The sequence below is a fragment of the Micropterus salmoides genome, unplaced genomic scaffold (assembly GCF_014851395.1).
Source record: "Micropterus salmoides isolate LMB-PRFRI ecotype aquatic unplaced genomic scaffold, ASM1485139v1 Ms_hic_scaffold_1, whole genome shotgun sequence".
Classification (NCBI taxonomy): Eukaryota; Metazoa; Chordata; class Actinopteri; order Centrarchiformes; family Centrarchidae; genus Micropterus; species Micropterus salmoides.
The window spans coordinates 14482297-14510053 of record NW_024040040.1 but is presented as its reverse complement, the minus strand read 5'-3'; the positions used below and the strand labels follow the sequence as shown (position 1 = coordinate 14510053).

Sequence of the window (27757 nt, the reverse complement as noted above, 5' to 3'; positions counted from 1 at the left end):
ATCCCAGGTGTAATCAGCCTTTGATTAGAAAGAAAACCAGAAGGGCTGTTGGTCCCAAATAGCACGTCCACTGCCACAGCCTTCATTACAGGTCATTGTTATGTTATGATTTTATAACGTATCAATTACACAATAATATCTATGTGTGTATTTCTTTCTGCATTTAATACAAAACTGGCACTGACTGTCTTTGGATAATCCTCTGCTGTTCTTCATACTGTACCTGACCTTGGTGACAGTGTCAATAAAGTCTGTTCAAAACAGAATAAGCACACTGGAAGGGATGCTTCCCACATAATGTTTGGTTTTTAATTAATTAATATTAACAGCCCACATTTTGGTAGCTGGTGCTTCTTTTAAGTTTTACAGTGGCTGAATGAAATCAACCGTCTTTAATCACGTCATCATTTCAGTCTATCTCTTCGTAATGGAGAGGGTAACAATGTGCAAAAACACAATTTAAAAGATTAAGTAAGAGTCAAGTGTTTAGACTACCATATCTTCAACACATGGAGCAATTAGTTGTTAGTTGTGTAAGCGAATAAGGGCATTATTGGACAAAAGTATCAAACTTAAGAGAAAATTAAAACTGATTACAGTGGTTTCTGTGGATTATCCAGTGACAATAGGACAGTGTTTTAGGAAAGACGCTGATGAGTTTTACCAATGTTATGAGCAGCATAAACAAGATTCTGTTCATCTCCGTTGTACAGAGGTGAAAGCAGACATTTCAGATAACACCTGGGCAAATTAAATCAATGGAGCAGTTAATTCCCACACACTGTCTGCACTAAGTTTACTGGAGCTGCAACATTCTCCCGGCATCAAACTCACAAAATGAAATAATTAACTTCTTTATACTTGAGCTACAGTCTGCAACCTCTGTAACAATTAACTAACAAAGGAGTCAAGTCACAAACACCACAAAATTACACCATCAATAACTGATGAAAACATCCCTTAAACGGGACAAACAGTGTTTTGTATGTTTTTAATTGTTGAGTTTTTGTTATTTTAAAGACTCAAAATTAAAAATAAAATGCTGTGTCAAGTGACATTGGTTCATGCTATACACTTGTATATACCTATACCCTATATAAATAAGCATTAAACAAAAGCATGTGTTTCAAGATGCACACAATTAAAAGAAAGCTGGAAGTAAATAATACTGAATAAGCAATGTAAAATAAGTGTTTTTTCCAACATGCGAGGTTTGGTAAGGTAGAGGGGGAGGAAGGTCAGACAACAACCTCTGGAGATAACCTTAAAGAAAAACAAATCTTAAAGAACATTTTAATATTTCAGATGTCTACAAATGAAGACAGCGAATAAACCTGGATAAGCTGGGTTGACTCAAAGACATAGACAACAAAAAAACACAGTTTGCATAGACGCCACCAGGACTAAGAAGAAAAACATGTTTTTCGTGAACTCAGAAACTTGTGCAACCCATCCTCAGTTCACTGCACAGGTTTATCCTGAGATTTAATTTGTTTGAGGCTGCAGCTATAACAAAACATCAGGATATTAGGCATTTATAAACATTTACCTTGGACAATTATTAGATTAAACAATTCTGTCTGAATTTTCTAAAGATGTGCACTAATATATTGAGTGTACAGATTGAGGCAGGGGTTGTAGTTTGACATTGATTTTTGTCATAAGTCGACTGTATGGGCAGCCAGCAGGTTCAGAGAGAGAATTTCAACCTTGAAAGGTCACAACTAATTAGGCCAATAATTGACTTAATATTTGTTTCATTTTCACATTCACACAATTCAGGGATATATCACGATGTAAACATAATAATAATAATGATCATTTTCATGCTCCATTATTGTCTTTTAGCAGCTCCTACTTCCTTGAGTTTTCAGAAAGCCAGAGTTGTTTTTCATTTGATTACGTAAAATGTCAATACTGGGTAATATTTGCTCATTTCTTATGTTAATTAAATGTTAATTCTGACTTTTATGGACTATTATGAAAGATGTTTATAAAGCACTTCTGCTAAACCTCCATTGGTTTGTTCACATACCTTCAATTAAAAAATGTCATACAAAACAGCTTCAGTGGTTGTGTCCCGCTGCTGCTATCAGGCTATAAACATGTATTTTTATTTATTAACATGCGAGACATTTTTAAATATCATTAACACAACCCTGTGAGAGCAGTCTTTCTGACTCGCTGCTTGTAAACAACTTTTATTCAATCGATAACATGATTTTCCTTGTTCGATATCTTAATGTTAAGATAATGGATATGGAAGCTTGACTTTTTACAGTAATTGCCTCAAAATACTAGTAAAAAAGAAAAATGGGAAATTTCTTATAGCTGGAATAAATCTAAAAAGATACAAGACAGTAAAGGATTGCAGGAAGTGAACATAGACACCAGTGACACTGGCATTGTCTTTTAAAATACCTGCCCAAGGCTATGAGGGTGTGATCAGCTGTCTGTTCCTTTACCATCAGACTGCTGTTCTTCAAATAACACTGACCCGATGGAGCTGAGAGCATGAGGAAAGATTTGAAAATACAGAGAAGAATAGGCTGATATTAAAATCTTACGGAAGAATGACCACAGACAAAATATAATACAGGAACATTGTTGTTCTCACTTTCTTTTTCCATGAAGTTAATCTTCAAGTCTTTTTCAGCAAGCCCTCTTAACTGCACAAACTTGTCTAAATGAGGAAGTCGAGGCCAGCAGAACACAAGGGCTACGTATGTTTTATTTTGTCTTATGGCATTAAAATCCAATAAAGACTATTTCTACGACTCGACTGATATAAAACACATTTTTATATTGTAATGTGTGGTTACTGTGATGAAACAAATTAGTGGCAATGTGATAACTTATATAACTACACTGTATATAGATTAGCCTATAGCCTCATCCCTTTTGAAAAATACGGATGTAACTGAACCTCAAGAACCTCTCTGCTTTTTGTATTTAGTATTGATTGTTCACTTCTTGTGTCATTACATAAAATACTTTAATTGTAAATTATAAAGCAATAGAGACAAACTAGAGTATGATGAGAATTTATATTTAAAGCAGTGGTCTGAATGTTCAGTCAGTGTTCTGCAGACATCCTCCTCTGCCAAACACTGAGTTTAAAAGCTTTGCAAGTAGCCCCTCGAGGCCAAGCTGCTTCTTCTAACTAAACCAAACCAAACTGAGCAACAGGCCAACTGACATTTCGGTTCTCAGAGCACTGTACTTCAAGAGCAGAAACACACATGCACTGGACACCTGCACACGCTTAAACTCACTTTGTCTGTTCTTGTCCTCAGCTCTGTTTAACTTAATTCCTGTGGGTCTGAGAGTCGTGGCCATCCAATCAGTCAAGACTGGCCTCTACATCGCCATGAACGGAGAGGGTCACCTCTACTCATCGGTGAGCGCACACACACACACACACACATACAGGCAGACACATAAAGTACGCATGCAAGCATGGACACACAAGAGTGAGAAATTGTCCACACCTATGGTCCTGAGTACATGTTTTGTTCTACGTTTTTTACATGTGTCTGCCAGAAAATAAGAGCTTGTTGTGTTCACCATTGCTTTGGGCAGTCCTGCTCAGGTCTCAGGTTTCCTTTTTGGAAAATTGTGGGGTCTTTAATTACAAACCATGTGTAGCTCATCCATGTTTGGTTTTAAGCTGTAGTAATTCTTTCAAGGAGACAAATGGAAGTATCATCCTGTTTTGACAAATCACTTATAAGGCCTTACTTTAAATAATCTACTTTCAGTGATTCAGGAAGGTATGTCAGTCGACTAAAATTAAAGAGGTCGAACAAAATAGTGAACAAATGTCAAATGTTCCCAGAGTCTGAGGTGACCACGTCAAATAGTTTGTTTTTTCCATTATACAGTCCAAACCAGTTGCAGTGGAAAGCTTGTCAGAGTCTTTTTGAGACAAGAATACTGAGTTAGAGCAGGTGTTGCATGATACAATAAGACGACAATATGAAATACCTTATTTTTGAGGTTTTGTTGGACAGAAGATTGGAGACAAGTGCATTGGACAGAGAGAGAGATGAGAAAAGATGAAGATAAGAGAGCAGGAGGAAAGAACACACAGTAGCCCACTAAGCCTACTCTTAAATGTGGAGATGGTGTCTGCCTCCTGAACCCAAAGTTCAACCTGGTTCCACAGGAGAGGAGCTTGATAGCTGGCTACCATTCTACTTTTGGAGACTCTGAGAACCACAAGTAACCCTTCATTCGGGGAGCGCTGTGTTCAAGTGGGGTAATAAGGTACTCTGAGCTCTTTCAGATAAGATAGTGCCTGACCATTAAGGGCTTTGTAGGTGAGCAGAAGGATTTTAAATCATTTGGATCATGGATTTTACAGGGAGCCAGTGCAGAGAAGCTAAAACGGGAGAAATATGATCTCTCAATAATCCAGCCTAGTAACAAAGTAACTAGTTTTTCTGCCTCATTTTGAGACGGGAATGTTCCTGATTTTTGCTATATTATGTAGGTGAAAAAAGGCGGTTCTTGAAGTTTGTTTGAAGAGTTAAAGGACATGTCCTGATTAAAGATAACTCAGAGATTCCTCACGATGGTGCTGCAGGCCAGGACGATACCATCCATAGTATCTATATCTTTTTGCGTGTCATAGGTGCTTGGGCCCCAGTACAATAACTTCAGTTTTATCTAAGTTTAACAGAAGAAAATTACAGGTCATCTAGGTTTTTACATCCTTAAGGCACGCTTGAAGTTTAGCTAACTGGTTGGTTTAATCTGCCTTGATCGATATTGGGTATCATCGGTATGACAGTAAACATTTATGGAGTTTTTCCACAATAATATTGCCTAAAGGAAGCTTATATAAATTGAACAGCATTGGTCCAAGCACAGTTAAAAATAAGTTCAATTAGTCAAACCTTTGTCAAATCATTGACATTAGAGAGGGACACACAGAACAATATAGAAGACATTATTGGAGAGAGGCAAGAAAGAGGTAGTGAAGACTAAGTGGAGGGGAAGTGAAGAAGAGGAGGAGATCTCCTTGAGTGGAATATGAATTATTTCCACGCTGACTCTTCAGAGCGAGTTCACACTCTTCTTTCGACGCCTCTTCTCCCTGACATCATCCCTCTTTCCTCCCCTTCATTTTTTATTTTTTGGGTGGAGATGACAGGAGCCAGAGAGGAGGGGAAGGGAGGAGATAGATTGGACGGGGGGAGAGAAGAAAGGAGGAGGCAAGATGAAAGGGGGGGTGAGATGAATAAAAGTGAGGCCAGGACAAATCCTGAAAAAAAGGAGAGGGGAGAAGAAAGGATGTACTTTTATGTGAGGGAAAAGAAAGGAGGCGAGGAAGAAATAGGACAAGGGCAAGGAGAGGAAAATGGTTGTAGACAGCACAAAAAATTGAGAGGAGGGAAGGAAATGTAGACAGAAAAGGAAAAGATGGAGAGAAAGGAGAAGACTGTAGATCGAAGAGGAAAAGATGGAGATTGAAGGAAGAAAATGGTTGTAGACAGAAAAGGAAAAGATGGAGAGGAAGGAGTGAAAAGGTCGTAGATTGAAGAGGAAAAGATGGAGAGGAAGAAGGAAAATGGTTGCAGACAGAAGAATAAAGAAGCCAGAGAGGAAGGATGATAAAGACTGTAGACAGAAGGACAGAAGAGGAAAAAGATGGAGAGGAAGGAGGAAAGACGTTGTAGACAAAGGGATGAGAGAAAGTAGATATGTGATGCTTTGCTGGGTTTTCTCAGCCTGTCGCTGAAAGTCACAGATGCATGAGGGCTTCCTGTAAATAATTGAAGAGGGGGAGTCCCCCCCTGCACACACACACTCACACTGTAGAAATCCCCTCTAAAGCTGTGTAGAGGGAAAGTGAGGATGTTTGATCATGTTCCAACTCTGTGAGTAATGATAACACATATATAAATTACATACAGCAGGTCTAATTTATCATGATGTCAGCGCTGCTTGAGGTTTAATTGGCTGCTGCAAAGGTCCTGGCAGGTGGAGTGTGTTATGGTGTGTGGTAAGGATTGTGCCACTGTGCCTAAGAGATGCTCATTAAACATTACGAGGGTGCTATCACAGCTACGGTTTGTTTTATCCTGGCCTGAACCAGAGCGGTGATGTTTACCTTTATGTATGTGTGTAATCAGTTGGTTCAGGTTCACACAGACTGAGCAGCTTGTTTAGCGGACACAGTTTGGATTATCTTTCATCCTGCCCGGGCTACTTATTGAGAAGATGCAGATTGTAGTATTGTAGAAATTCAACATCCTGCAGTTGTTAGTCAGTAGTTACGTGACGAGTGGTTGTCAATTGTTATTTCTCTAATCTCAATCAAGCGGCAACCTCTGGGTTTGTAAGTGAAACCATGCAGACGGAACTTAAACCTGCATTCTCTCTAACGGCCAGCAGGGGGCGAGTTCACTGGTTCTATTAGAAATAATGGTAAAATGTTGCTACTTCTCAGCTGAATTATTACCTCAGTTAACACTTTCATAATGAGTTTATGGTCTCAGTCGCTAGTTTCAAGTCTTCAACACAACATGATGTTCATTGAGTAAATTATGGTCCTATTTAGGGGGAAATAGATGGGACTACCTTGTGATTGACAGGTCGCTACCATGGCGACCTGTCAAACACAAGGCGACTTGTATCTTCTGCTCTGTGTAAATTTTTTTTATTAAATGGCTGTCAGCAGGAGAGAGAGTTTTAAAAGTAAATTGTTTTGTTAACCTTTTTATTTTTTATAATTTTAACTGTGATTACATTTTAGTTTAGTTTGTTTATATCCAGGATGTATTTAATAACCGATTAAACACGTTAACAGTATAACATAACTTATAAGGTTTTGTTGTAACACTGATAAATAACTATTGGAAGGAGGGCCAGTAAAAACTGTCTTCGGGCCAGTAAGTTTCAAACCGGTTGCAAAAAAGTTTAACGTTGAGCCCTGTCAATATTATGGCTTATATCCTCATCCACCATCTAATGGTTGAAAATGCTCCGATGCAAGACTTATTTGCCGACCCCTGCAGTATAATATTAATTCTTCTTCTTCTAACGTACGTTTTCAACATTGTGATGAGTGTCTGCACTGCCTGAATTCTACCAGAAGTAGAACAAGAACAACTTAGTGATGAAACGCAATCTGTAGCGCTGTTTTTTGTCCGTTTTCAGATACTGTAGAAACATGACGATGCAACGTGGCGAGGTCCACGGAAGGGGGTGCCCGCAATTATGTAGATATAAATGAAAAATCTAAGGTAATAAAAACATCATGATTTATTATGTAAGGTATTTACACACCACTGAAAACATAGTTATGGATTTCATATTGCATTTCTGTCAGTAGATCCTCAGAAATAGCAGCTTCCGTCAAAAATAGACTGGCAGTTTAGCGAAATTTCAATTAAAAAAGAAATCGCAAATCAAATCGTAATCGCAATATCTGGTAGAAAAATCACAATTACATTTTTCTCCAAATCGTTCAGCCCTAGTGCACTTATCGGCAGTGTCAACATGTTTAAGACATTTCACCCTTGGAAGAAATTTTATGAATAGCAAATGTCAGCATGTCTCCTTGTAGCTATATCTTGTTTTGTAGTAGGTATGGATTATGTTCATTTAATAACCCCTGCAGCATTAAAGAAGTGGAACTGAACTCACTTGTCCAAATGACCTGAACTAAAGCAACACACACGTATGAGCACAGACAAATAACTCGACACTCCTGGTATTACCACACGTCGTCAAGTGAGAACATTATAATCTGAACATGATGTACTGAATAATGAATATCACTGTGCATAAAAAGGAGAATTAACAAGGTGTGAGATATTAAATAGTTATGTCTGCAATAATATTTATTATCGATTCATAGTTCAATTTATCAGTTAATCATAAAGATGCACATTACAGTTTTCTAAAACTCGAAGTGATGCCTTTGTATTGATTGAAAATCCAAAGATATTCAATTATATATAATTAAAAGAGTTGCAAATCCTCACACTTGAGAAGCTGGAACCAGCAACTGTTAACTAATCAACTAATTATTTCAGAACTAGAATATTTTTCTGAAGATTTTTGGTAGGATAAAACACAGTACTTGCAGTATTGCATACTTTTGTAATTAGCACATAGAACTATCAAGATAATGCTGCCATTATTATTGTGATACTAAATGTATCTACATTGCCTACCCTGTCTCAAATATGTAAATTTAGTACATTTCCTTGTATAGTGCATTCTACACGCAACAGAGCTAATTGAGCCGTAGCTTGTTCCTAAATGTATGCCGCTCTGATCTCAATGAGATTCTTTATCCGCTTATTGCAAATTGTTAATGATATGCTGCAAACTTAGTTATACATGGTAGGTCTATCTTATTAATCCCAGATCCCAAGCATCTGGCAGTGTGTGCTTGTGCATGTACGTACGCGTGTGTGGGTTTTTGGGCGTGCGTGCTTGCAACTAACAGATGGCGAAGTGTGCAATGAGCTGCTATGTGATAATTATGGAGCATGCTGGGGAAAGTGCTGATGAGTTTGGGACTGTGTGTTTACGTGTGAATGAGACTAGGAGTGAGAAGAGTGTGTTCCTGTGCAAAAGTGTGTGTAATACACGCGTTGGTATGTTGTGTAAATGTGTGGGTGCATCGTGCTGGTAAGTTAGGTGTCAGTATGTCAGCTGAGAGGTGAAAGAGGAAATTGACGTTTCCTGTAAAATAAAACTATTACCGCTACTCCTACTATTATTATTATCTTCTGCTTCTACTTCTGCATGAATAGAGTGAGAAGGACAATTATTAAATTAAACATTATTTTAAAAGGCTTTCCTGTTGAAGTGATTTACAGGGTAGTGGCTCATGTAACGTGAACATTTGAAACATTTTCTTAAGAACGTTTGGTGGAAGTGTGGCCATGGGACGTATCTAGCTCATGTACAGCAGTGCCCCCCTAAAATCTGCTTGTTTTTGAAATCTGAATTGTGCTGACTGTCCACTAGCCAAGATTAGAAATGGAAATGTATTCCGTCATGCCAGCTCCTGTGACTCAGACTGTTACAGCCCCAGTCTGTCTGCCGGAGTGGTCCTGGGAGCCCAAACACCATCAATTCAAGTCCATCCTCCAGGAATCTTTTTCATCCTCTTGTTTCTTTGCTAATACTCCTCTGTCTCTTCCCCTTGCTCTTTTACTCCAGGTATCCTCAGGTCATAGAAACATCTTAAAGTAAGGGACAGCAAATACCCTGTAGTCAAATCTGGTCCTCCACAAAAACTCTTTGTCCCCCTGAGGGAAATCAGAAAAGAAAACATGTTTCAGACATTGAACATTATAAATCCAAACACCCATTTTAATCCAAATAAAAATAACATGAATCTATCCTCTAATAAATATCACCTCTGTGTGGAGAACAAGGTAATACTGTGGACAGCTCCTGGTGCTGAAAAGAGGTCTAGTAGACTTGCCAGATACATATTACATTTTACTAAACAATATGGTGGCATATTAAAATCAAAGAGAACTGTCATTCATCCTTGCTTTTTAACAATTACAGATCAATGTCTCACACATATCATGCATACATACATACATATATACATACATAAGGTAAAATAAATAAACGTATCTGTACATTCTTCAAGCAATTAATCAACTAATCATTTCAGCTCTATTTCATTTATTACACAAAAAAACTAAATGGAGAGACCTTGCTCATCCTTTTCTATATCGTGGATTAAGGCTGTAACTAACTATTATTTTCATTATCGGCTAATCTGCCGACTATTTGCAGGATTAATCGATTAATCATTTAGTCTATAAAATGTCAAGAAATGGTGAAAAGGGCTCAACCCAAGTTTCCAGAGCCCAAAGTGACATCTTCAAATTGCTTCTTTTGTTCAACTATGTGTCCAAAAACCCAGACTCTTCAGCAATTCCTTACATTTAAGATAAAGATGAAACTTTCAATGTTTCACAACGATTAATTGATTATCAGAATAGTTGTCGATTAATTTTCTTTTCATCAATTAATCGACCAGTTGTTGCAGCTCTGTCATGGATTCGCCCTTTCCTTTTCTTTTCACCTTTGCTATGCATTTTTTTTTCTCCTCTTACTTCCCTCTCCTTCTGAGCTGCATCATGTTTTCCTACAACAGGATGTTTCAAACAAACACAGGGCTGTGTGTGTGTGTTGTATGTATGTTGCTGTGTGTATCTGACACGTCTGTGTACGTAGGTGCGTACTTCCATTCATAACACAGTCGGTACAGCACTCAGACTGAGTGAGTCCTGTGATGTCTACATCTAGAAAGATGACAAAGAAGAGGGGCGGCAGAGAGAATAAATGTTCATGATGCGCACACACACAAAGACACACACATTTTCTGGTGACTAGAAAATGAATTAGTTGCTGGTGAGCTGGGGAGCCTCTTCAAAGACACCACATTGAAGTACCACACGACAGACATCACATTCAAATAGCAGGTTTGAACATTTGGACAAAACTCTCATCCACTGATGATGTCTGACATTACTGATGTATGTGTAGCCATCCTCCAATGAATCAAAGCCTTTTTGTTTAGTGGTGAATATGAATGTTTGCAGAAATTTAAACAAATTCAAAACCCACAAACTGAAAAACCTTTAATACATACCTACAGTTTAATTTACTGATGTGATTGCATTTTTGTAGAAGTGATGAAATGGGGAAACTGAATTTGGTTTGGTTTGTTGGCCATCCAGTCAACCATCTTAGACTCAGGCCATGTTTAAAGCATCATTAGTGATGCGTGAAAAGAGCAGACCTCTCATACACCCCACTGAGGCCACTCTGGTGGCAAGTAGAGGTCTTCGGAAACTAACCCGTGGAAGACTTTCCCGAACTCAACGTGCATAAATTTTAAGGTTCAAGTAAGAGAGACCTGATCCGAAGGGGACCGGAGCACAGTCAGACCCAAGAATAATTAGACCCAATCCAAATAAGGTCAGCCTGAACAGACCCTAATAGAGAGAGAACACCAACACTAACGCCAGCATGATAGGCTGTCAATTAACAAGCAGCTGTAAAAGTTGAAAAGTGCAGCAATAACAATGTCCTTAGAAAAAATTTAAAGTCATAGAAGCTAATTCCAAAAAGGTTTATATGCTTCAAAGACTAATTTAAAGATATAATTAAAAGCCCTATTTTCACCTTAAATTCCAAAAAGTAATTGCCATTAAATAGCATAAAAGGCTACCGATTTCATTAAATATTTTCTCCATCGGTGATTGTGACGTGCCACGTGATCAGATCCAATCGATGCATACGGGTATTTGCACCTGTCTTGGGCCTGTGTGTCAAAATGTCAGACAAGCCTTCATACGCATGGATCTCTTACTGAAACTGGCCTTATAGGTTGTTTTTCATTCTCTCACCAGAAGCCCTACTTTGTCACTCACTTGGTGTAAGCTACATGCATAAGATTTAAATCAAATGTCTTTGTATTAAAAGAGAACTTCGCTAAAATATCCAATCAACTACATCTGTTTCCGAACCAGACCTTAATGAGCACCTGTCCTGCGAGTAGTTGCTCCAGCTCTAACACACCTGATCCAATTAAGAGCCACACATTTTCATAACAGCGTAATTGGATCAGGTGTGCAGGTCTGGAGTGGTGTTTCTGACAGGCTGAGAGGGAAGCTGTGATCACAGTCACATTCATGCTTGTCTGGGCTGGAGGACATCATTTTAAGTCCCCTCTCAAACCACCCTCTTCACTTTTTTGTTGTCGCATACGCTGACACTTTTTCTTTGCACTCCTCCTCTTCCTTCTTCTTTTCTTTAGAATGATTTGTTTACCCACAATTCCCTCGGGTAATTAGTGCTGTGATAATAACTGGTGTTGGAAACAAACACACCCACTCACTGAGCAGTGCACACAAACAGACACTAGCACATATATATAAATACACAATGGGATGAAAAACAACTTCCTTGAGCTTAGTGGCATTATGTAACGTTACGAGTAGAGCAACTGCATCCCACTTTTAAATGAGGGGAAACAAATCTGAACGACGCTTCTACATATTAATGAATAATGAAACTGCAAAGTTGTCATTTTTGATAATTAAGGAAATTTGTTTGTAGGTTTAACCAAAACTTAAATAAGTAACTAAGGCTGGGTGAATTCATTATTACTATTAATTAACTTGGAGGTATTGGGTTGATGTGAAATGATCATATTGTGTTTAAAATTAAATTGGTAGTAAGGAATCCAAATGCAATTTAAAAACACGAGATGGATGTCATTGTACATACATTTATTATATTGTGATATATATGATAATCTTCATATTGTTATACTGATTTCAACCGTATCATCCAACCTTATAAGATACAAGAAGTACTAAGGAACAAAAGAAAAACATCTGATGATAAACTCAGTCACGACTAATGATTTCTTGCTTATAATGAAAAGGAAATGGTGACAACCAGGCAAAACAATGTCTAAACTAGAAAACTTGGCAAAAACAAGAATCATCAGCTTTGTTGTATTTCCAGAATTGAAGAAAATACACGCGGGATGGTTGCTTGGTGGGACTTTTAGGGGTCAAGAAGTGCAGTATCAGGAAGTGGAACCTTAACAAACAAAGAGATATTTGGAGCTGTCCCAACAAAAGAAACATTATTTGTCTTTTATGAACATCCTATGTGTACCTATGTTCACATTCACCTGACAAGTACCTCTAGAGTGTCAGGACAAAGGGCTAAAGCAGCGTGACACTGGGACGCCACTTTTGAAAGACAGTGACACATTTTTGTTATTTAGTTTTGAGGATTTGTTGGATGTTTGGGATCTTGTGAGGCTGATCTCACAAGAGATGAAAGAACAGACTTGGTTGAGTCACACCTCAACAGGAGGTACAGCTTAGAAGAGGTGGAATTACACTGGTGAATGCTAGTGTACGGTAGTCCAGCCCTAGGGATTGATTCACAGTTCAGCATCAGATTTCACTTCTCGATTCACCTCGACCACCGAAACATCAGGCCATATCATGCTTTAATTAAATACCCTAAGTAATTGTGTTTACATTCTTTCATTTGCTTAAGGTAGAGCAGTGATAGAAGGGTTTGCCTTGTCACACTACTGAATAGGAGACGTGTGCCGTGCAGTCACTATGAAGTCTTTAAATATTTTCAAGTCAATTGCAACAAGCAGAAGGTGCGGTGGCAGTGATAGATGTGTGTTGCTGAATAGGTGAATACTTCTTCAACCTACTCCTGCTGACTTCATTAACAATCTGCAGCGGTATCAGAAAACAAAAGCAGCCCAAGCTAAGCCTGTGGTCTCCACATTGTATTTTAAAGCCTCTTTGTGAAGATACATTTTTGAAGAATTATACATTCATTGTGTTGTAACTATGTGTGTGGGGTCTGTTGTTAGACTGTAACCTGTCGTGGAAATTTTATTCCTGGTGACGGGTTGAGTAAAGAATTGAGTTACAACCGACCGTTGTCTTTGAAGAATTTATTTAACAAAAGAGAATAAACAGAGAAGTACTAAAACACATATACAGCTGTTCCAGAGACCTGCCGCCTAGGCAGCATCGGGCGTCTGGCCCCGAGAAAAGGGATGCATCATCGTTTACACAGTCTAGGTTTCTATGTTTTGGGGAATAGAGATCCTCCCTCGGCCTTGAATGAACATTCCAGGAGAGGAGAGGAACAACAAGAGGGGAAAACACCAAAACAATCTCACAGCTCTGACCTAAACCCCAGTAAATGTGGACAGACTAACATAAGGAGTATAGGAGAGGAAAGGTTAAGGATAAAAACACAGTACATTTATATCTATAAGCCATAAAGAGAACAGTAATAATAATAATAATACTGTATTAAAAGATCATACATAAAAGATTAACTGTAAGAGGACACAATTTTCTGCCATAACATAACTCATTGATGCAAAGTATAAATCTAGCTCCAGGCAGTCAGTCAGTCTGTCTTTAGCCCGTGAGCCTGGAGTCAGATCTTGATAGGAGGACTTGTCATTCAGCAGCTACCCTGGTCAGCAAGGTCACAGGCCTGAACTCTCTGCCTTCCTTCAGAGTGTGCTATGATCCAGTTCTGTTCAACAAGACATGTTCCTGATTGTCTGTGGATTAAAGGCTTTGGTAAATTACAACATACCAGAGAAAACACACTGGAACAGTAATTATTCATAATAGTTTATTGTTGTACTGTGAGTGTTCTTCAACTGGGAAGCTCCCAGTGGCTAGCAGTCAAGCTGTGATAGCACTGGGCAGCTCGAGTTGCCAAGTGTTGTTATTAGTGCAGCTTTGTGCCGTGGCAGGAGTTGAGATTGCTTTTCCCCCCTCTGTTTCTGAGTTTCTTATTTTTAGGTCTTTAATGGACAAAGTGTTGCCTGTATCAGTGGAGTATGTTTTGGAGCAGGGTGTTTAACATGTTAATGGGCTCCTCTCTATCTGATTACTGCTGTCTGAAAAACAGCTGCTATTCAGGCTATGATGCATGAATGTATGTGTGCGTAACTCAAAAGATAAAAGTGTGCATGCATGTGTGCAGTGTGTTCACTTCCACTAAATCTCTGCAGAGCACAGTGAAGTGACAGAGCGAGGGGGGTGGGGGGTAGAAGAGTGATGATAGAAATGCTAAGATAAGAGATGGGAGACAGAGAGAGAGAGAGAGAGAGACGGAGAGAGAGAATCCCCTGCTGTTTTTCCAATCAGGAGGCGGCGGCGTCCTCACTGGGTGATTTATTCTTTCTCCTCTCCTTCATGTCCCAATTTCCAGCCCCTCCACCCCACCCATCTTTTCTTTCATTCATTCTTTCTCCGTGTCTTCTTTCTGTGGGCAGCTTGTGAACATAGCTATTAAGAAATGACGACAGAAACACATTCAGGCAGGCGGTGTTGTTAAAGTGACTCACCTGTACGGCTGAGGTTTTCATCCGAGTTGATTTTTATAGTTCACTTTTTCCTCTCTGAATACAGCCCGGGAATAAATGTTTCTTTTTCAGATGAGGCTGAGAGACGCCGCAACATCAAACATCTTTTATTTTAAAAGCAGCATTAAATGATGTATGACCCCTCTGACCAACATTAATAAGTGTCTGGCACCGCTCTCTTCACACCAGCAAAGATCACCCTCCTTAACAAATGAATAATGAATCCGGGGTGCAGGTCAAGACTTAATATATATTATTAAGTTAATTTAATCCAGGAATGACTTAACACTGTTACTACAAATCAAAACGATTTTGATTTGTGGTGTGGTGTTTGTGTGTGTGTCGTTGACCTTGCCAATAAATAGAGCATTCATTCATTATAACCTGTCTTGTTCATTTAGTCACATTTCATATCCCAGCAAGCCCTCCTGCGCCTCCCTCAATTCATCCCCTAGAGCCACAAGTGTGTGTGTGTGTGTGCCAGTGTCTGATCCCTCACAGCTGCGTATTGGTGCCACCTAGCCCTGCCTTTAATAAGTGTCCTCTTAGGTTAGCGTGAGTGGATGGCAGAGCATGAGATATAGCACATTATATGCCAAATTAACAATGCAAGTGTTTGTGTGTGTGTGTATTTCGCTCTGTCTTGCTGTTGCATTCCCGTCACACACACACACGCTGACCCCTCCCTCTCAGCGCTGGTTGGTTGCCACGGCTACAGTGTCGCCTCTCTTCCTCATGTTGCTATGAGACTCGGACCGACAGACCTGAGCTGAATGACAATGTGTCTGTGGCAAGAGGCCCACGACAGCCAATAAGAGACGGTCTAGACAAACACTTCCCAATCTGGGGTCTGGGGACCTCGGGGTGATTGTTTGGGTTGGCAGGAGCCTCCTCAGCCATATGAGTGGAAGTTTATTAACACTGTTTTTTCATTTCCTTAGCAATTGACTCAATGAGATAGTGTGTCAGTTATTGTATGCTGATTGAGGTTTTAATAAAAGAAAGGAAGATTTTTGTTACACAGGAAGATATTACAGTTTAAATAGGGTTAGTTAAAGCTGCATTAATCAATATATTTTATGTTATGAGATAAGCTGGTGGAGAAAGTGGAACAGCCAAAGAGCCAAACTAGAGCAAAAAGAAAAATTAATATTATGGAAGCAAATAAGATAATTGAATTTTAACAGTCACTGAATACTTAATCCCAAATCTGAACGACGAAAAATGCAAAGTTGTCATTTTTGATAATTAAGGAAATTTGTTTGTAGGTTTAACCAAAACTTAAATAAGTAACTAAGGCTGGGTGAATTCATTATTACTATTAATTAACTTGGAGGTATTGGGTTGATGTGAAATGATCATATTGTGTTTAAAATTGAGTTGGTAGTAAGGAATCCAAATGCAATTTAAAAACACGAGATGGATGTGATTGTACAGACATTTATTATATTGTGATATATAATAAGATAGATAGATAATCTTCATATTGTTATACTGATTTCAACCATATCATCCAACCTTATAAGATACAAGAAGTACTAAAGAACGAAAGAAAAACATCTGATGATAAACTCAGCCACGACTAATGATTTCTTGCTTATAATGAAAAGGAAATGGTGACAACCAGGCAAAACAATGTCTAAACTAGAAAGCTTGGCAAAAACAAGAATCATCAGCAAACTCTTCTTTGTTGTATTTCCAGCATTGAAGAAAATACACGCGGGATGGTTGCTTGGTGGGACGTTTAGGGGTCAAGAAGTGCAGTATCAGGAAGTGGAACCTTAACAAACAAAGAGATATTTGGAGCTGTCCCAACAAAAGAAACATTATTTGTCTTTTATGAACATCCTATGTGTACCTATGTTCACATTCACCTGACAAGTACCTCTAGAGTGTCAGGACAAAGGGCTAAAGCAGCGTGACACTGGGAGGCCACTTTTGAGCCACTGAATCCTTAGCATTGAAATATTTTACTTTGAAAACCATTTATCTGAATTTATTTGTTCTGATTTCACCTCTTTGAAAATTAGATAGATGGGTTTAGTCAAATTCAAATGATCAAATTCATATCCAAAAACTCATGTCAAAAACAGCAACATTTGTGCTATGAGGGAGACTAAACTGAAGTAGGATGCCAATATGCCTTGTGGGAACACACGTCCCTACTCTGATTGGCTATACCATTCTAAGTGCCTGCTAAAGCCTAGCTATGATGCTAACCAGCGCTACGAACTAGACAGGACCAGGAGGGGAGCGACTCAGCCACGGCAGCTCTATTTTTGATCCTGTTGCACAAAAGCAGCAGAGAGCAGCTCCACAAACTGACGATACATAAGCTAGCCAGCCAGACACAGCTGGAGTTCCCTCAAGTGACCAGTCTCATAGACGAGAGGCTTTTATTTCCCTGTTAAAGGATGGATTTAATATCACAACACAACTGCCCATTATAAAATTAACGGCAACCAGTGGTCTTCTGCATTGTTCTCCTGTGGTGTGTTTTGGCATAACCTGCCTCAAGCATGTTCCAGGAGGCCCATACAGGGCTCTCTGTCCCTGGTACTCCCTTGGAATTAATAATAAAGGTTTATTTGTCTTCATTTTTGCTGTTTAATTAAAGAAACATGGGATTATAGGTACATCGAAATCTGATGGATGGATCATTGTTGTATAAAACTCAACAACAGGTTAAATTTAATGTGCTGATTGGCCTACTGCCACAGGCTGTACTGGGAATTGGTTTTAGAACAAGGCAAATAACCACAGGTTCCTGTAAATTTCATAATGGACATTTGTGTTGTAATATTTTAACAAACCATCCGTCAACATGGAGATAGAGGCCTCTTGTGTATGAGACCGGTCTCTTGAGAGAGAACTAGCCTGCTCACAACTGGTGGTGTTGAGAACCCATAAAACCCCCTCAAAGACAGATATCCCTATACTGCATATGTATACATTTTGTTGTTGTACATACAGTATTTTTCTTGTATTAAAATACTTTGCTTGTGCTTTCTTATATTGCCACGTAATCTTAGTGTGGTAATTATCACTTGTTTCGGTATACTGGCTGAAAAATAATCACGTTTTCTCACAAGGAATATTACAATTAAATGGAATCTTTTCCAGTTATTAACAGGACTAAACAATAAATTGCACTAACTGTAAAAGGGATCTGCTCTTCCCACATTGGTGAACTTGAATGTGCCTTAAATGTCAGAACTATGGGAAACAATTGTTCAATGAATTGATGAGTTGACGGACAGTAAATGAATCAATGACAATTTTAGTAATCAATGTACTTATCGAGCAAAAATGCTTTATGTTTTTTGTTTATGCTTTATGTTAATTAATCACAAGGATCCACAGGTTAGTTGATAATAATTAGCTGCAGTCCTTATAGGGAAGCTGACTATCCCAGATTGATGTCATGCTGTGCTGACATCATATACATGTAAGAAAACAGCAGAACATTGCTGCTTAATCATATATCATTGTGCAAAGCTTCAGCTTTTAGGTGTAAATATTACTTGAGAAATTCCAGTTTGCTGATAAGATCAGAATTTCTGGAGTTTGACTTCTCAGACTGCCTCGACTCTGACCTCCCCAAAAGAAGAATGTTTTATGTCAGGCTGACTTTAACTTGCTGTGACTCAGTAGTGCAAGCGGACACCAGGGAGAGCTGATATTTTTTCTCCCAGTAAGAATAACACCTTGATTCTGTGCTGAAATATGCTCCGCTGGAGGCGTCGGCAACTGCGGAAACGAGTTCTGACACATAACAGCTGGGCTGATGAGGGTGGCAGGGTTGTGATCTTTGGGGCTTTGTGTCACCAGAATCAATCTACTTTTTTATTGGTTGTTCTATTCATACAGAGAGAGTGTCAGGAGAGAATGACATCCGTTAGAGACTCGGTGTGCTGCTCCTCCCTGTCTGTCGATATGGTTTCAATATTTTTTAAATCAGATTTCTGACCAGAGAAATCATTCTGGTCTTCTGCACAGGTGGTCCAAGTGTCCTGTGATGCTGCTAATATAAAACTGCTTTATCAAAACTGAATGAGAAAACATTTTACACAACAATACAACAAATAAAAGTGGTGGTTTGAAAATATACAAATATACGTCTAAATATGACCAATATCTCTCTGTCTTATCTGTCTCCTCAGGAATTGTTTACAGCGGAGTGTAAGTTTAAGGAGTCGGTGTTTGAGAACTACTATGTGATCTACAGCTCTATGCTCTATAGACAGAAGGAGTCAGGCCGGGCCTGGTTTCTGGGTCTCAATAAGGAGGGACAGGCCATGAAGGGCAACAGGGTCAAAAAGACCAAACCAGCTGCACACTTCCTGCCTAAACCTATAGAAGGTAAGACACTTTTATGAACCTTGAATTTGACATTTTTGGTTTTAGACCAGATGTCTTTTGTTTGCAGATGTTTAGTTTCATTCTTTCTTTCAGTTTTATTGGAATACAATGCAAAGACCTATTGCTATTTTCATCCCTGTTTTACTCCTTAATCTCTCCTCCTGTTACTTTCTTTTACCTTTCTTCTGCTCTTCCCCCCTCTTTCTTTCGCCAATTCTGGATCCCCTTCTTCTTTTCTTCTCTACTGTAACGTTTTCATCTCTCCTCCTCCCTTTATTTCCTTACCCTGTCCTCCTCCTCCCATCTTTTCTTCCTCTACTGTTTTAGTTGCGATGTACCGAGAGCCATCGTTGCACGACGTAGGGGAGGCGGTGCCTAAACTCGCCGGGGGCCCGCCTTCCAAAAGCACAACCAGCGAACCCGTGGTCATGAATGGCGGCAAACCAGTAAACAAACCCGACAAGGAGGCGACATAACCCCGCCCCCCTTTTTACCTTCACCTGGCCAACCAGAGGCCAGGAAAAGCCAGAGACTCGCCCCACTGCTGTGCTCTCAAAAAAAAACTGCAACAAAAGTAACAAAACAAACAGCAGCTCAAGTTCTGAGTGGTCAGCAGTGGGGCTGCTCCTCCCACCTCACCTCTTTCGCAATTGGTCGGATCCGGTGTTGTGGGGCAGGGCCAGAGGGACACGACACTGCGGCTGGTGGTGGGTGAAGAAGAGGATGAAGACCGTAAAGTCAGGCCAATGCCAGCCAGATATTTTGGAACTGGGACAGTGGCATGCCCTCGTGTGGGAGACAAAATTACTTAAAAGTATAAACAAACAAAGAAACGGGGAACAAATGTTGTCTTCACCGGTATTTTTCTGTGACAATCTGTAAGAATGAGGCCCCTTTTTCCCTCCTGATAATACTGTTTTCTGTTGCTTGCTGGTGGCTACACACACATGCACACAACTCCCACCCAAAAATCGACCACTTGGATTTGATCTTGGAGTAAATACAGAACAGATTAAAAACATCAGCAAACATCGGGCAAAGAGAACACCTTAAACACCAAACAGTGATTCAGAGGATACTTAGTCATCGATCAATTAAGATTTGGCACAGGACATTCTGTACTAAGCTTACAATTAAATGTACTTGTGCATTACATACAGGGCAAACACATCTTACGGCCTATCCTTTCTTTTATTCACATACTAATATATAGCTGTTATAAAGAGAGTTCTTCTTTGACACCACAAAGCTTAAAGCATGTTTGTCTTTTCAGTAATCCTTTATTATCTATTTGTACGGTGGTTTATTATTCTGCACACACAGAGCACTAGTGATTATTGAGCTACATTGTTGTACAGACACAAAACCTATTTTTAGTTTCTACCTCTCTGTCTAACACGTTGTTTTTTTTTCTGTCCCTTTACAAAAGCTATGATTTTCACATCGCTGACAAAAGTGTAGCTCAGGAGAGGAGATCAACTGATGTGTCAAATGAAGAGTTTTGGCATCAAGTTGCTCAAATTAGCGTGTAGCTGAGTGCCGAAACCAGGACGATTTCCACAAATTCTCTGTTTGTAGCAAAATGGAGTGTACAAGAGGCATGCTGGAGCCCAAGCAGCATGGTAGCAGTCAGTGTTTACATGGAGTAGCAGATATTGTAGAGGTTTAACACAGGGAGGGTAACACCTTAAGATGGTAGAAGGTAGCACTTTTTATTTCTGTTGCCTTCCCAAGAACTTGAAATTAAAGGTTGGAATGAGGGTAGTAGTTAACAGAGTATGAGTACAGAGTAAAGTATGCTAAAGCCGCTATGTGTAGAATTTGAACACTTCCGCCTTTACTGTACTGTGGTACTTTCAGAAAAGGCACTGTGGTAGACAGCAACACCTCCCATAGATGACGTTGACTATGGGTCTTCATGGGTCTGCTTAGTCCAAGGAAGAGAGACCTGGTCTAATTGGACCAGGTATGGTCCTGTTACATTGACACAGGTTTCAGGCAGCGTTGAAAAAAGTACTCGGATCTTTTACAAAGAAATACTACAATGTGAAAATATTCCTTTACATCCTTCATTCAAAATCCCACTCAAAGAAAAGTACACAGGTGTCATCAACAAAATGTACTTCACATATCAAAACTAAAAGTACTCAAAAATGCATCTGTGTCTGACATATTATATATATATATATATATATATATATATATTACGCTTTGTGAAATATTGGATATTTTGAACTGTGGGCCTGAAACAGTATTTAAATGAAACATGAAGTTTACAGGGGGGAAACACTCTTGGTGTAAGTGTTAAGTACTCATAGACATAAACATGACAATGTATGACAAATTATATAAAATCTTAATCTGCAAATTAATAACTATAGCTTTCAAATAAAGTTAGTGGAGTATTTAATATTAATATCTAGTGTAGTAGAAGTATAAAGTAGCATAAAATCAAATACTCAAATAAAGTACAAGTACCTCAGAATTGTACTTTAGTACAGTCCTTGAGTAAATATACAGTATGTTTAAGATCTGAGTGTTCTTAGACAAACTGTGCTACAGTACTACTATATCCGAGTTGTATATCCAAGTATCCGGATATATGATGTATAAGATCTGAGTGGATTGGCTATCGTGTCTGATCACATGCATGTTCATTGCAGGAGGAAATGTTGTTTTTTGGCAAGACAGAGAGTGTGAACCGCAATTACAAAAAAAATATTTTTATTATTAAATTATTAAATATAAATTGGCACAGTGGCCTATACAATCAGGTTAAGATACTAAAATTAGAAACGTGGTTTCTGAAAACCACCAAAAACAAAGAGATTGGTAACAGTGTCAAATCAAACTACTGAAATATGGGTTTGTGTGAAACGTGAAGAACTACAAGGCAGAAAATCGAATGCCTTGGAATTAAATCAAACCAAATAGATTCCCATGCTTTGCCCTCTCACTGTGACAGTCAGCATGGCACCAATCTGTTCTGGGCTTCTGGCCCCGGCTTTCTGTTTACTCGTCTTTCTTTCAGACAGCAAGACTAGACGCCAATTAACTCCTCAAAAAGTTATAGTCATATTACTGAGAAGATATTAATACTGTGATCCTACACTTCATATTGGTGTCAGTGACAATGAGGCAGACACTTGCTAATGAATATATTCAGTAAGAAAGAAAAGAAACAGTGCAGTTCTCTTGTTTTGAATCCCAATTTGGGGCACTTTGCATTTTAATCGGATCATTGAACCACTGTCAGATTTGCTGAAGACAAATGACCTCCACTGACGTTACCAAAACTACAAAGAACAAGACAGAACAAACCACCCTAAAAAAACAAGGCTGTATGATTAATCCTCACAGTTGTTCCGACATGAAACGAGCACCAGCCTGAATCAGCTGCACCCTCAGCCTCAGCAACAGGTGTGCGTCTGTGTAGCAGGTGAAACGCTGCACTGCTGCACACAAGTGAAGCCGCTCTAACGTGTTTAATGTTGTCCCGCTGTGTTGTACAGAGGATACACGCCGCAGCTGAAGACACTGTGAAAAGACTAGACAGCTCACAGTGTTTCTAATTGGCATTTCTCAGATTGGTTCCTCACGTACACAACATTTTTCTCTCCTTCTCTGATCTCATTAGCTGTTAACTTCCCTCTGTGTTCAAATATGTGTGACTGTCTAGTCTAATGTGTCCATCCGTAAATACTGTTTTGAAAGAAAAACATTTGAGACTACTGATTACAAAAGAGGGATTTATTAAAGCCGAAATGTAATGGATAAATGAGAGATCTAAGTTTTAAGTTTTAAGTTTATATACCACCAAACTGTAATCTTGATGCTGAAAATCTGCAAGTACACGTGAAACGTATTGCTGCTGTTGGATCATCAAAAAGTGTTATTATTGCTGTAGATTCTTGCTATGTGAGTGCCTCTCCTTCCCAGCCCAAGATCAAGATGTGAGATCCAGGGCGGCTGAAGAATTACGCTACATGTTCAGCCTTCCTGGGTTCCATCAGGGTTTACCCAAGAATTCTCAAAGTCCCTTGACATCCTGTCTTAAACTTGCTTAAAGAGCAAAGTACGATGATGGTGATGAGGAAGAAGTCTTTTGACCGATGTTGTGTTTGTCTCACGTTGAAATGTGGATGTAACATTTATTGACTACTTGTTGTGTCACACTAGGGAGTTACTAGTAAAACAGTAAAAAAAAAAAAAAAAAAAACACCCTGACAATCAGGTCTGTAAACTTCCTCTTTAATGTGTCTTGTGTTGTCTGAACTGCCTGTGTCTAAGCTGAACGTTTCCAAGACGCCACTTTAATGACAGTATAGAGGACAATGTTTTTGTACTTACCTGAGTTACCATTAGGAGAGACTCCAGGACAACAACTGCTATTAACTGAATGATTATTAAGCTGATAATTTGTCCTACACTGTTAGAGGAAAAAGATATACTTAGCAAAGGAACCAAATCTTTCAGAGAGGCTCAGCTTGTTAGGTTAGCAGCAGGGTTCACATCCTGTGAAAGCAGCTATTGAAGATCTGTGGCACATGCTCAAGAATTAATGATGGTTGAGGCCAGAGAAAATGGCCTGGTTTCCTGGCTACTGACCAAAGACACTGCTACAGTAGCGTTTCCAGGCTGGTAATCACAGTTCCTGGTTCAACACAACAAAGGCGCAATTACTGTCGGCGTCTCCTGAGAGATTTCTCTCCACTGGTGGTTAGCCAGGTACCAAGGCTACAATTATGAGATACTGTATCTAACAGTGGGCTCTGCGCAGGAAGAGAGCAGCTGATTTAATAAGAAGTGAGCAATCACAACAACCCGGGTCACTTTTAATTTCCACATGCGAGTACCACTCATGCTGTCATGGCAGGTACACATGTAGCCATCGTACTTTGTCCCACACGAACTGTAGCTCAGAAATCAGAAGGCACAAAATGGACACAAGACGAGCCATAATAGAACAAAAAAGGGTTTTGTGACCTGACCACTGCAGTACGGGTGCACTTAAAGACACAGGAACATGTAATGGTAAGCACTGTAGTCATAATGTATCTTGTCTCCCTCAGGTTTTCTTTTTTCGCCGTTTCTTTTTTCCATTCCACTTTATTCCTCTTACAAAAGACTGCCTTATTATGTCTGAATCTGAAACAAGACAGTAAATGCGCTCTCCTCCCAGCTGTTTCTTTCTCTGAACACTCACACACACAGCAGACACACTCTTCATCCTATTTTACTTTTCAATTATCCTTTGATCCCCAATCTTCTGTTCACTGTAACTATGCTAGCTTTCGCTCTCTGCTCGTTTTGTAGTCATGCAGCCCGAGAACTTATTCCCACCAAATCTTTTTCTCTGCCACCTCCTCCTCTTACATCTGTTTGGACTGTTTTCCACTTGTTGCATGGTGTTCAAAAGAGGAAAGATGACTGGGACTTATGCATGTGGTAATGTAGGAAATTTGTCATCAAAACAAAACAAACATTTACAGCATAGCACCAGTAAAGCTTTGCATCTGGCTCATTTCTGCCATCGGTTTGCACTGGTAGAGACACCACGGGCATTTCTGGTATTTGTTTCATTTATACATGCAAATCTTATATGTTTGGTTCCCCAGTGGCATCAGAAACAACTTACAGAGACAAACGGTTTCTGAAGCATAATCCATCATTGCAATAATGGAGCCAAGGAAGAATGAATCAGAATTACTTCATATCTCTAACATTGTTACACTAATGCATGTCTTATGTGGAATACTTTCAGTAGAGTATCAATATTTAATTCTGTTGGCTGAGAGCGGCAAAAATTATAAAACAAAAAACAGGAAAAAGTAATTGCTTTCATATCCTTTGCTGCTACTTTTAACAATGATGGATTGAGCTCAGGAAGTTATTTTACATACTGGTAGATGTAGAAATAGATTGTGGTAACCAGCCCTGATCAAGGATCGTCATACTCCATACAGTATAACGGCCATGCCAGATGGTAGGCAATCGTTTTAGTGACTTAAAAATTGTGTTAAGCAGGTGTAAACTAACAAATAACACAAATGAGTCAGACCGATAAAGGTCTCTTCTATTAAAGTCAAAAGAAAGATGGCACAGATTTTGTTCCTAGCTCGCTGGAGAGCGCTTAATGCTGCCACCGGTGGTCACAAGCTGTACAACAGCAATGTTGGAGCTGCACTCCAGGAGCAACTCAAGCACCATGTTTGATTTTACGTGGTTTGTATTGACTTCAATGGAAAAGATCTTTCTTGGTCAGAATAATTCATGACCTGATGCTGTTTTTTTTCTACCTTTTTTAATTCACAAAGGAAGTCCAGTGAGTTTTTAGTTTTAACATTATTCCTGTGACAAATTTTAGGAGCAGCCGTGTGACTACGAAGTCTGGGTTTTATCCTTGATATGTAGTATGACGTATCTGCAGCAGTGCTAAGTGAGACTGTAAGTAGTTGCACAAAAATGTGTAAAGGTGATGAAGAAAACATTAAATAAAGATTTTTAACAACCTGCTGTATGTTCCTAGTGCAAACCATGCTAGCTATGAGCCGAAAGCTAATTGTCACTGGTGCTAACATTAAAGGAGATTACTCTGTCTGTCAGTAAATGTACAGTTACCTTTACATACATATTATGCAAACAGTTTGTCTGCACTGTACAGTTTATGTCTAATCCATTGTATACACACAGAAAACAATGATATTGAATAAAGGATTTATATAAAGGAAGTCTGACTGCACTGATTGGGTGAGTTTACTGCACAACATTTCAGTCTCATCCATTATTTTTTTATAATAACTTACCATTTATAGATATCATCTGTTCACATATGTTTACAATGCCCACCTACCAATATCACACACCCTTCGAAGTCCATTCATCCTTTGTGTTGACTGTAGGGCAGGCCGTATTATCAGCCACTTCAGCAGCAGAAAATGTGTAGTAAGTCACTGACTTTGTTTAGCAAAAGGACAGCAGACTATTCAGCCTATTCAGCAGACTATTACTTGTCCAGTAACTAGAGATCAGACATTATGTATTTCATCCTTTTAACTTGTGTAATGAATGAGGTCAAATGGCTAACACTGTGGTACAAAACAACCCAAAGGAGAAACCGACAGACACATATATAGAGAGACAGCTAAAGACACCCAGGTACCAAGCTCTACCACTCTCACTCCATTGTGTATGTATCTTCTTGCCTTGAAGTACTAATCAGGTAGAGTGCCTCTAGCAGGCTACACTTAGCAGCTACATTATATTTTGCCTTGAGCCCCAGAAAGCAAACAGTATGCTGGAATACTCATTTGTGCTCATTTGTGATAATTTAAACTTAAAAAAATAAAGGTATTAAAACTAGATTTTAACACTGGGCCCTTCAGTAATATGTAACAATGCAGGAGCTGCCCTAAGGCTCTATAATCATTTTAATTGCTATTGAGTTTTAAAGCTGTTGTAAACCATGTCTTAACAGAAATTCTGATGCAAAATATGAAAAGAAATTTCACACTGGAACAAAGCACACCACATTTTATTTTATTTTATTTTTGCGCAACTTCTCAGCAATGGAGTCTCCGGGGGGGGGGGCCTCAGCTTACCTGAAAGTCAAACTGAATTGCAGATTCACTGGATTTGAATGGCTGAACATATTGGAAATGTGGGCAGTGATTCAGCAGTGTGGAACCAGCGTGGACCTGCGGTGATGACCCAGAAATTTCACAAAACAAAACACATATTTCGCTGATGAAAATGCTCTCTGCTCAGTTTCCACAGAGCAGAGGATCACGGAAGCGCAATTAAACAGTGTTGCTATCAGAAAGATACTGTATGTATAGACACATTCAGACAGGTTGACAGGCAGGAAGAAACACATCTCTCACACGCGCACACACACGCATCACATGGCCTTTAAATGACAGATGAACCAGCAAATACTGTAATTAGGTGGATGGTAATTAAAATTTGCATATGTAAATGTAATGTCAATTAGGTGTACTTTGAAGGGCTACATGGTGTTTGATTAGCATGAAGGGGGTTATAAAGACCTGTAACTTTAATTATATCTGCAAAGCTGCTGATGAAGATTGTTCTATTGCTACCTACTTTTAAAAAAAAACTTGTTAAAGTATTAAGATAGACTTTGTCATGATTCTATTTCCTGCATCACGCCTCAGTTATTTTACATTAATATGTCTTGCCTTGTCATTTCAGATATTTTGTTTAACCATCTGTTCTGTTGTCCTGTGACATTTTGTAGTCTTATTCATGGTGAGATCACATGCCTCCTGCATAAATTTTGTTTTTTACTTCCGTATTTTGTCGTTGCACTGCTCTTGTGTGATTCATCACTCTGCCAACAAATTCAAGTAGACTAATGTGAGCAAAGTGATGTTAAGAATAGCTTCAGCTGCTCATCTGTAGCTCTTCCGTGTTCATGTATCCAATACGATTTGT

At 39.1% G+C, this 27757-nt stretch overlaps 1 protein-coding gene across 3 annotated transcripts in view; it reads left to right on the top strand.

Annotated features, from left to right (window-relative positions):
* LOC119902956 (fibroblast growth factor 14-like) overlaps positions 1 to 26031 on the top strand; it is a 78763-nt gene extending 52732 nt beyond the window's left edge. For all 3 annotated transcript variants that reach the window (XM_038719371.1, XM_038719360.1, XM_038719365.1), the window contains exons 3-5: positions 3297 to 3400; positions 19102 to 19300; positions 19628 to 26031. In XM_038719371.1, coding sequence (XP_038575299.1) covers positions 3297 to 3400; positions 19102 to 19300; positions 19628 to 19776 — 452 coding nt within the window. In that variant the 3' untranslated portion in view covers positions 19777 to 26031. The remainder of the gene's footprint in view (positions 1 to 3296; positions 3401 to 19101; positions 19301 to 19627) is intronic.
* The last annotated feature ends 1726 nt before the right edge of the window (positions 26032 to 27757 follow it).